Source organism: Sipha flava, unplaced genomic scaffold (genome assembly GCF_003268045.1).
Source record: "Sipha flava isolate LNK unplaced genomic scaffold, YSA_version1 132_pilon_pilon, whole genome shotgun sequence".
Taxonomy (NCBI): Eukaryota; Metazoa; Arthropoda; class Insecta; order Hemiptera; family Aphididae; genus Sipha; species Sipha flava.
This window is the reverse complement of record NW_020271758.1, coordinates 766,537-778,398: the sequence shown is the minus strand read 5'-3', so window position 1 is coordinate 778,398 and position 11,862 is coordinate 766,537. Positions and strand designations below refer to the sequence as shown.

General features: G+C 25.7%; 1 protein-coding gene across 1 annotated transcript; it reads right to left on the bottom strand.

The window, feature by feature from the left end:
• Positions 1 to 783: 783 nt before the first annotated feature.
• LOC112694667 (lachesin) lies at positions 784 to 11,828 on the bottom strand. The gene is made up of 6 exons (XM_025570208.1): positions 11,549 to 11,828; positions 3,658 to 3,899; positions 3,295 to 3,551; positions 2,967 to 3,230; positions 2,744 to 2,883; positions 784 to 1,934 (listed from the first exon to the last, which is right to left on the bottom strand). Exons 1-6 carry the CDS (start codon positions 11,595 to 11,597, stop codon positions 1,798 to 1,800), a joined length of 1,089 nt encoding a protein of 362 aa, XP_025425993.1. The 5' UTR covers positions 11,598 to 11,828; the 3' UTR covers positions 784 to 1,797.
• Between the last annotated feature and the right edge of the window lie 34 nt (positions 11,829 to 11,862).

Sequence of the window (11,862 nt, the reverse complement as noted above, 5' to 3'; positions counted from 1 at the left end):
AAGTTGGCATAAATATATTTCGGTGAAAATTCAAGTTGAAGGAACAAGCATTTTTCATTTATATAATTAAAAACTTTTAAATATGTATATTTTTTTTATTGAATAATAAAAAGAATGATAAAGGTATGCAATAATCATTTTTAAATCCATATATAGTAAACGTAATGTACATTACGTTTATATAAATTTATGATAATATTGATAATATTAATCTGATTTATCATGGGGAATAATTTTCTTATATAACTCTACAAACGTAATTTTAATATAAATATTTTATAAAAATTAAAAATTGTTTAAGAAAAATTTAACTTAGGAGGAATGCAAAATGATAAGTTTGCCCCTCAATATTATTTTGGAGGGGCAACAGCGGCAAACATGAGAATATCATAGGGATGTAAGTAAATCAAACTTCTAACAACAAAATAAGCTTTGCAATAAATTATATAATATACATTTTATTTAATTAGCCATTAGACATATCAAATGAATTATTACAAGTTGCAATAGTTAATGTTTAAAATGTTATAAAAATATATAAGCTAAGTATTATTCCAAGTCTTGGTAACCTAATATAAATAATATTTATATAATATGAGTGCTATAAAAAATATAATTTATGGTGAGTACAATTATAACTGAAAAAATCAGTATCTTATTTTATTATTTTTTTATTGAAAACTTTTCAATTTTAAAATAATTATCTTATACATAAATTATTTATACGTAAAAACTAATTGACACTTCAATAGTTTCACCTTAAAGGTATAAAATTAAAGTGTCTTGGACGGAAATGGTTACTATATTTCTTATTAACCTCTAATTACTTATTAAGCTAGTACAATCATCTTATAATTATTTCAATTATTCTATAATTTAAGTATACTTCTACATAAAAACTAATTGACACATTAAATGGTTTCACCTTATAGGTGCAATATGATGTGTTCTGGGACGGAATAATCTAAAAATACATGTAGTAAATATAAATAAGTGCTCATAACTTAAAATTCTAGTTGCTATAAATTTTTTAAATATTTTATTAGTTATTAACAATAGTTAATTACTATAGTTATTAATAGTTGTTACGATATCAGTTTTTTAACCTTCCACCAGCATCTTATTATTTTTTTAATCTAAAACAATTATTCTAAATATAATAAATATTATACTTAAACATAAAAACTAGTTGAAACTTTAATGGTTGGACATTATAGGTACAATATTAAAATTTTCTTTGACGGAATAATATAAAAATACAGATGAACAAAAATATATGTTTAGCAATTCAAAATAAGTTTTCTCAGATCTAAATAAGCTAGATGCTATAAAAAATATATATAAACTTTTTCACTTTACAATACAAATTTTTACTCCTAAAATCAGTATCTTATTATTTTTTTTAATTTGAAAAAATTAACCTATAACTAAAATATATTTCTATGAAAAAACTAATCAACACTTTAATAGTTAGACCTTATAGGTAAAATATTAAAATGTTTTTGGACGGAATAATAATTTAAAAATACAGGTATGTAAATAAATGTAAATTATAAATCAATCACAAACGAGTTTTCTTAGTTCTAAGTAAACAAATTCTAAATAAAATAATATAAACTTTTTATATAGTCAGGATTCTTAATCTAAAATAAGCAATATGTTATTATTATTTTAATTTTGGAAATAATAACCTATGGTTTCAGAGAGTAAAATTAAAAGCTTCTTCATTTATAAAGGAAAGATTTCAACTTATAGCATTTAAATATGGTATTAAAGTGATTTTGAACATAAAAAAAATTAAACATACAGACAAACATAATATAAATATGCAGAAATTAAGAATGTAAGATTAACACTAGCAGCTTTAATGCTGGAGCTTTTTAAGTGCGAGAATTGTTGACCACAAGCTGGTGGACATACCGGTATGATTGTTTCTGTAAAATATATAAATGGTATAAATTAATAAAATAGGCTGTAAAACCCACAGTTATGAATTAATTAATGAAAAAAATATTTTCATAACTTATAACTAAATTTTTTTCATAAAAATGTAAAAAATATTATTAAAATATTATTTTAATAAATAAATAATTTATGGACGTTTTTAACATATATGAATACATAAAATATGTAACATGAAAAAATGTATTTAATTTAAACTTATCGTAAGAAATTTAAATTATTTTAAAAATATTAAAATGTAAGTTAATCTACTTATAAATGTATACACTTTATAGAATACTAATACAGTTTTTAAATCTTAAAGAACAAAATAAAATTATTAGTTAAATGTTGGAATTTTAGTCAGTTTACATCTGAAATAATTTTGACAACTATTCAAATATTTTAATTGTTATTCCTTTAAAAAAAAATATAAATATTTTATGGAAATGTAAATATAATATGGAAATGTAAATATAATATTTATTATTTTTAAGATTCTTTACATTATACAGTAATCAATTTGTTTTATAAATGTTTAATATAAATATATCATAATTTCCAAACCAATTCTATACAAATAATTGGTATAATTTCTCATTCTTGTTATGAGTAACAAATGGTCAAGCGATAACTAAAAGATTAAATTATTTTTTATTTTTTTAGTTTTTAGTTAAAGTAGTTTTATAACATATAAGCAGCTAATATTTTTTAGAAAATATTCAAGAAAGATAATAACTAATTTTATTTGTTTTTCGAATAATTTGATAAAGATTAATTAAATTGAAAATATAATATTCACCATAAAGATAAACAGTAGCTTCAGTGGTTCCCAAGACATTGGAAGCTTTGCAGATATATTCACCATACTGACGTTTTTCAATTGTAATTACACGTATTGTGGTGTCTGTAAATTCATCTGCAGTAGCAAAATGTGATATCCTAAATGTAAATGATAACTCATATAGTACTGAATTTCAATTGATCGCATTAATTTTAACATATATATAATTATATATATATACCTGTAATGTTGATTGTTGGTTAATTGAACTCCATTATTTATCCAAACAATAGCTGGAGGAGGATATGCTTCAACGTGACATTCAAGATCCATGTCATACTGCAGAGCTTGTCCAAGACGAGGTTTGGGAACATTTATGACTGGAGCAAATTCTACTTCCACGGCAATATTACGCCGAGCACCTTTGCCAACACCATTTTCAGCAACACAATAATATGTTCCACGATCTTCTTTTGTTATAGTAGCTATTTTTAAAATGTTTCCTCTGCAAGATAAAATATAAATTCAAGAACTATTTTCATCATTATTTTTTTTTTCACATATTATACCTGTATATTGAACCACCTGTAGGTAAAATTGCATTGTTTTCTCGTCTCCACGAAACTCTTGGAATGGGAAAACCACCAGCATAACATTCTAGTTTCACTGGTTGACCCTCATTCACAACCAATGATCTAGTTGAGTTATCAGAAATGATTGCAGGTCGGCGTACTTCTAACTCTACTTCTGCAGATATTTTATTGTTCAATCCAATCAAAACTTGACACCGATAGAAACCAGCATCAGTTTCTTGAATATCTTTAATCTAAAATGATATAAGTTTTAAAAATTAAATAATTAAACATTAAAAAAATGTTATAAAAAACATTTTTCAAAATAAAAATCAAATAATCAAATAAATAATCTTATACCTGTAATGTATAACTAGTGCTGTCGATGTCTTGTCGCAAAGAAAATCTTGAATCTTTGATTATAAGTGTGCTTCCAGTTGAAAGAATAACAGGTTCGGTAACTTTTTCTCTATCGACCTTAACCCATAAAACAGGGAAATCCATAGCATGTAAAACTGAACATGTTAATTCTGCAGTACCACCAATATCTTTAATAGGTTTTTGGGTGATATGTGATATTGTTGGTGTTCTTTGAGAATACACTAAAATAAAAATAAAAATTAAAAAAATAGCTCACAGTTTATAAAATATTTATAATATGTATATTATTTATATAGTGTAGATAAAAAATTGATACATTTTTATCAGCAAACTAACAATTAACATTTATTAAACCTTATATCAACAGGAATACTGACGATTAGCATCAGTGCCGGCGAAAACTATGGGCGATTGCCCAGAGCATCAGCACGAAAGGGGCGCCAAACTGTAAACTATTAAAGTAAAACTCCTGTAGAAAAAAAATCGTCACGAATAATGAAACGACGCGAAAAAATGAAACGGCAGATATGATGTATGGATGGATGCGTGAGTAAAAGTGCGACGGAAATCGCTTGATCAGTTAAATATCTTATGTGCAAGTGTGATGGAGCGTCATTCGCCGAGTTTGTTCTCTTTATTTTATCTATTTCTTCTTTCCTCTTTATGCGGATCTTCGTATTCTGGGACCGCTTGTGTAGGGGCACTGTGTACGGAGCATGCAGGCATTATACGCGCGTGAGCGCTTGTTGTTTGACTACTTGCAGTGAACGGTTATATACTCGTCATACAGCGTTGTACGTACAGCACAAAAAACAGACGCAGATATATACATGAATCCCTATTTCCCTTGCTCACGCCATCACGACCGATTTCGCCAGTTATTTTTCTTTTTTTTGTGTTTGTTATCAGGCCCTGATTTATGCATGTGCAGGCGGTGCACTAGCACAGGGCCCCCAAATTTGAAGGGCTTCTTCGGCTTTCCTATTCTATACTTTGCTACCATAAATAAAAGATATTTTTAATAAGATTTAGTAATTAGTAACTATAACCTATTTAAGGAGGCCGCAGCATGCGTAGTTTTCATACGGTTTACACTAATCACTAATAAGCCATCGATAGTTATATCAGTCGATGAGTTATCAGTCAGTGATAATACTAATAATACTCAATGATAATATCAATGGTAATAATGTTTATAAACAATAAAAACCACTTACCAAAAACTAAGACTTTTAAGTCTGTGATTTATTGTAGTTATTTATTATTTATAATGTCATCCAAAAGAAAATATGCTTCTGGATATGAAAAAAGAAAGTTGAAAAACAATAGTGAAAAAGAAAACAAAAAGTTAAGCGGTTCACTATCAAAATCTGTTAACTGCTCTTCCTCTGAAACTGTAGCCCCCAAAGTTAATAGTGCACAGGGTCCCTATTTCACTAAATCAGGGCCTGTTTGTTATTGTCAGGAGAAAGTTCTTATGAAAGAAAAAATTAAGAAAATTGCGCAGAAAATTAGAAAATTTAAGAGTATTAGGTATTAATAAATTTAAGGTTTTCAACTTAAATTTTTAAGTTTCAAGTTTAAGATTAAGAGCGCCAAGACATGGTTACACCAAAGGCACCCATTACTTCAAAATACGAAATATTTTAGTAGAAAAATAGTGTCATCTATTTTAGACTTGAAACAGTGGAAAAAATTGTTTTTGGAAAATGATTCCATGTACAATTTAATTGAATTAAATATTTTTTGGTGTTTCAAATTGTTTCTATAATTTCAAACAAAGTATTATTTAAAATTTTATTCTTACTAAAATTTAAAAATATACTTATAATAATCAGTACCGGATTACCCATTAGGCTGAGTAGACGCCCGCCTTAGGGCCTCACTCATTTTAAGGGCTCTGTGAAAACAAAAAACTATATTTTATTTCATTAAATAATACCTGTATTTTATTTACGAATTCACGGAACAAAATTCATTATGAAATATAATATGTATATATATATATATATATGGTATATATTATGTTATAGGTGTTATATGCAGTAATAATAATACAATTATTTTGAAAAAAATAGAAATAATATAATAATTAATTAAATTTTCTTGCTAATAAAAAAATGTAATAAAAATGATTTTATTTATTAATAATAGTTGATTATTATTAGAGCTGTTTATTTCAATTATCGGATAGTAGTGTTAAAAATGTATGTAAAAATAATTTTGTAGGGCTCACAAAATTTTAATCCGGCACTGATAATTAATTTTAGCGATAAGTTTCTGTTTTGTTAGTGAATATTAATCATATCACAACAAATATTCAAAGTTCTAAAAAATAATATTAGACTAATAAAAAAATAATAAATACATCACTTATGTAACTTATTGGTATAAATAAAATGAAACATTGGACCATTATTTTATAATAATTTGTGCGAGATTATTGAAATAAACATGAATAATATTTGTTATTGTAAAATTATTAAAAATGTATGTTAAGAATACAACATAAAAATTAAGTTCCTCCTATAAATTATGATTTTATGTAACTTCTATGAACTATGAGCTATCGTAATTACATTATTTTTATTATTGATTTTAATTTGTTTTTATAAAGTTATTTAAATACACTTTTATATAATACATAATGTATATTATATATATTATAACCTGATGGTAGCTTATAGTCGAAAGCAGTAGCTAACTTATTTTATTTTATTATACTTTATTAGTAAAATTTTAATATTTCTCTAATATTATATTATGCCTATATTATACTCGTATACAGTTTTTATGTATAATCTTTCATTAAAATTAAACAAGCTTATAAATATTAAACATTTAGCAGTACATATTAATTAAACTGTAATGGACAGTTAAATTTACCAATTATATTTTAAGTGACTTGGTATCATAAAAAAATTAGATTCTAAAATACTAAAAATAAAGATGATCTTGACTATGATTATAGAAATAATATGAATTTAATTGCACAATATTTTATGAAAACTATGTGAAGACAGAATATTTAAAAAAACTAACAAATTAAATGTAAAATGTACATTGACAAATTTTAATTGGTTAATAAGTTCAATATGATCAAAAAATTATGTTACCTGCAACTTTTACCTGATAAAAAGATTACAAAATTATTTACCACTCTATGCTAAATTGTATACTCAATCTTAATAATAATATCAGTCATTAGTGTGGCTCAATTTCAGGGCATAATGAAACATTGGAAAACATTTAGTACATAATTAAGTGTACCTATTTTGTAGTAGTCTAAAGGTTGAAGAACTATGTGAATTGCAAAAAAAATCAATTGTTATATATAAAACAATCAACGATAGCTTAAATAACTCATCAAATTATAAATATAATCAAACAGTAACTATCTTTCAAAAATTGTCACAACCAAGTTTTTAGTGTCGTAAAAAGAGATTTCTAAAAGTTTTGCTCGATTAGAGCCACAAGCGGTAACGAGTATTTTACTCCGTCGTTAATAAGCTGTCCACGTACGTACGTAATTTAAGCAGTTATAGGCGGTACTACGGGAGAATAGGCTTTTTCCCTTTTGCGAGTTCTTACTAACCCTATAAATTTAAAATATTAGTTAGGTTAAGCCCCTCACTCTCAGGCCCCTCAGCTTATTTAGAGCTTAACTGGCACGGTTGAAGATATTAATATTATTATCAGGGACTAGAACTGTACCGAAAAGGACCCTTTGAATATTAGACACCAGAACATAGCTAGACCCCTAATTAGAATTTTTTTAATAACCGGAACTCACCAGAACCAGTACTTTTTTTATGAATGTTTTTACGGTTAATTTCAGTTTTTTTTATAATTTCGTCATCAGTAGGTAATAATAAGGTACTTACGTATCATTTTTATTATTAACATTCAAAAATAATCAATCAAGTACCTACAGAATTCAAACGTCTGATTATAAAATATTTCTACACAACTGATATCAATGTATCAATGTATATTTATAATAGGAATTGAAACAAAAATAAGTCATTTTATTTACTGCGTAGTATCATCTAGAAACCTTTACTCCTATAGGTATTCTAATTATCACAATAACAAGAAATTTTGATTACATGTTTATAAATAGAGCTCGGATGTTAATGACCAAAATTCCATAAAAATATGCAATTATATACCATAAAATGTTTTAAAAATACCTATTTTTTCAACAAATATATGCGAAAAAATAGTATTAATTCTTAAAATGTATATACTCTTTTGAATGTGTATTTAAAATTACTTTATTACAAAAAACACAGCTAATAAATATGAAAAAAAATATTAATTAGTTTTCGATCTATTTAAGTTAAATTTTCCATAGATTAAGCTTTGTAAGTATCAGGATTACGCTACACAATAATTTTGCTGATATTTTCAAACTTAAAGGACCTTTGACGATCCGACAGTTAGTTTTTGTAGACTGAAAATGACATAATTAACGGTAATGATAATTTAAAATAATATGGACAGTTTTTAATATTATACATATAATTTATAAAATATATGCTACCTACTTAATCTAGAAACAATCGATATATACTCGTACATTTATCGGCTCAGAAATGTAAAATATGAAAAATAAGTTTGCATATTTGCAATCGAGATTTCATAAATGGAATTTATATCATATTACGGTATAACTCTGGTTGCGCGAAAAAAATATTCCAAGTCATAAACATTCGAGCTCTATTTATAAATAACTAGACATGTTATGATTGTGACTATTGGTATTTAATGTACAGCCTAAGCGATTAACACATTTCTGTCATTGTTAGTGTTTTTACTTAGTTACGCATAGATAAAACATTAAAGTTTTAAAAACGCAGCGTTTAAACATCAAAAGTTAAACACGCGTGTGTAGAACTCAATACATTATTATGGGCATAGAACGATATTGTTATGGGTAGTCCGAAAAGATCAAAAATGAATTTATATTATAAAAAATATTATTAATTTATTATTAATTATATTGATTTTATGAATAGATCATCAATAAATATTAAAAGATTTTCAACTAATATTATTATTATTATTATTAAGTATTCTAAAATGTTTTAATATTCACTTATCTATCACAGATTATTTTAAAATAAAACATATATATATTATAATTATCATAATAAATGAATGTCTACAAGGTAAAGTAATCAGACATTCCTATGTACTATCTATTAAATACCTCAAACACAAATCTATTCTTAAACAAATATAGTATGCGGTAATTAAAAAAAAGATTGGTGTATATTTTAAAGATTTAAATACTGATCACTGATATCTTTAACAAGAAGCAATTCGAAAATGATATATAAAAATCAATGTAGAAGCTATAAAAATCAAAAAAGTTTGTTTGAAATTGCATTAAGTGACAGTGATGAGTCAATTTTTTACTTATTTGATCCTCTTCTAAGCTATTGGTAGGATATCTGACTGAAAATAAGTATTTAACGCCATAATTATCGCCAATTAACATTACTGATATTTTATTATATTTTTTAAATAATCGAAACAAAAATGTTAACAAATTTTTAATTTTTAAAAAACCCAAAAATCAACCAGCGATTTTTTTTCTAGGAACCGAAATCGGAAAATATATCAAGGTTCCAGTTCCTAATTATTATCTATAATTGTGAGAGCCAATGCACCACGATTAAGATCGTATCTATAATTGTGATTTGCGCCAACATTTTCAATACTATCATAATTTGTTATAAATTGATAAATTATTAAGCAATATTATTATTTAATTATATACTCTACGTCACAAACGTTTTGTTTGAACTTATATTTTGATGTAGAGTGTTTATTATTTCATATTTTTGCGTGTCTTGGATGATATGGATTTTAAACACAAACCAAAATAAAAAAAAAATTAAAACTTTATATGACTTTTTTAAACAAAAACCATCAAAGGTGAATTATAGTAAGTTATTATTTAAAAAATGTATAAAATAAAATAATATAAATTTAGTAATTGATAATTGTATTACTTATTAACAAAAAAATCTTATACAAGTCGCTTTTAAGGATTTATTAAGTGTAGAATTTTTAATAAACCATTATAGATATCTACTTTAGTATTCATATAGGTAATATTTTTAAATAATTTTGTTAGAAACTATATTATATTGACTGATTCTCACTTTGATTATACATTAGTAGAAACTTGTAATTTAATAAGAATTATTTAATTTATTATTAATTTAGAATTTTAATTTAATTTGAATTATTAATTTAGGTGATATTAATCTAAATGAACCAGACAATCCAGTATCATGAAAACAAAATACTTATGATAAGGCTGAACAATCAAACAAATCATAACGATTGGTCAAATACTGTTGATAAACCATTAGAAATTTGTACAAATATTTCTAAAAATGCTGTCTGTGATTTATGTTGGCTATTTGTGTTCATTGTATCTTTTTTTTATATATTATAAACATTAATAACCAATAATTGTAAATAGATTAATTCAAAATTGTTACTAGTAATTAAGTAGGTTTAGTATATTTGTATATTATTTATGTTTAATTATAAAATATTGTTGTGTGTGGTTTTATAATACTAATCCATTTAAATGTATTAATTGTATATTAAGTCTTAACCATCAATTTGTTACAAAAATCTTTGTTTGAATTAATTCCAACTTTTGTGCATACATTTTTCTAACACTGTATAATAACTAATAAATTGATATTGTATTTATTATTAAATATATAGATCATATGTATTTGTGAAGATTGAAAAAGGTAGTTAAAGTATAATTTTTATTGTTGAATTAACTATGTACTTAGTATTTATTAACTATTATTAGTACCCAATATTGAGTATATGTTGAGAAAAAAAAACAAAATTTAATAAATAAAAAATAATTCAACGTGTTATAGATGTATCATGTTTTTTGGACATTGGTGGAAAGCCCCTAACCGATTTTTTGTACGTACAGTGAAAAGAAAGATAATGCTAATAAAGGTTTTACTTTTGGGAATAATAATTTTTTTGAAAAAATATGATCCTATATTACAAAAACATTTTAAAATAGCACCGAAAAATTCTCTATATTATAGTGATTACGTACAAAATTATATTATTGCACTAATCAGTATTGTGATTAAATAACAATTAAAAAATGTGTTATAAAATGAAAAGTTCTCAATAATGGCAGATGAAACCAATGACATCTGTCACCATGAACAATTATCCATTGTAGTTGGATATTTTGATAATAAGAAAAATAGATACCATCAAAACATTAAAAGCAGTTGAGAGATATACAGAGCTTTAATAATGCAATAATAATAACAAAAAATAAATAATAACTATATTTTTTAAAATTGTTTAAATTAAAAACTTATTTTTACATTTAAAACAATTTTAATTTTTAGTATATAAAGAGGAAATAACCAGTTTGGCAGTTTCAGTGTTAGAAAAGAAAATGTTCGAAATGTTTTGGTGAATTATCTCTTCTGATTTAATCTATAAGTAGTGTAACTATCCTATTATTTTGAGCCAGTTAGTGTGTATAATTTAGCAATGATGGATTTGAGAGAGTAACAAGATAAACACCACCTCAATGGATCGAACCAAAATATTGTACTGCCCCCCGACAACAAAAGTCTAATACTGCTTATATGAACAGTTCTACCAAATGCACGACTTTCAACATTGTCCGAATAGTCGTAAGCACGTTAGCACACGTCAGCTCCTAGGCAAAAGTTCGTCCCAATGAACTTTTTTTTTCTAAATCAACTCCAGAGTGGCAGGCCACGCCCGAGTTCCTGTTGTTCGGCGGACGTTTACGATCCGGCACCGCGGAAATAATATTATTACTCACCCAAATTGATGGCGAGCACCACGAGAACGCAGTGAAAATGATTCATCATGGCACGGGTTTTTCTCGACTTCCGGTTTGTAAATCGAAACGGCAGTGGTCAGGCGATGGAGCGGTAGTTGTGGAATGACGATGGTGATGATTAACGGCGAGACATCGTCGCGATCATAAGAACAAAGAGGAAACCAAAGGTCGATCGAACGTTCGAACGTGTTCGTTCAACAAAGTGGACTGAAAACAGTCAACATCGTTCGGGACGGCCGTGGTAATGGTAGACAATTACAATGTTATTATGTTATTAACGCTCAGCCCACTTG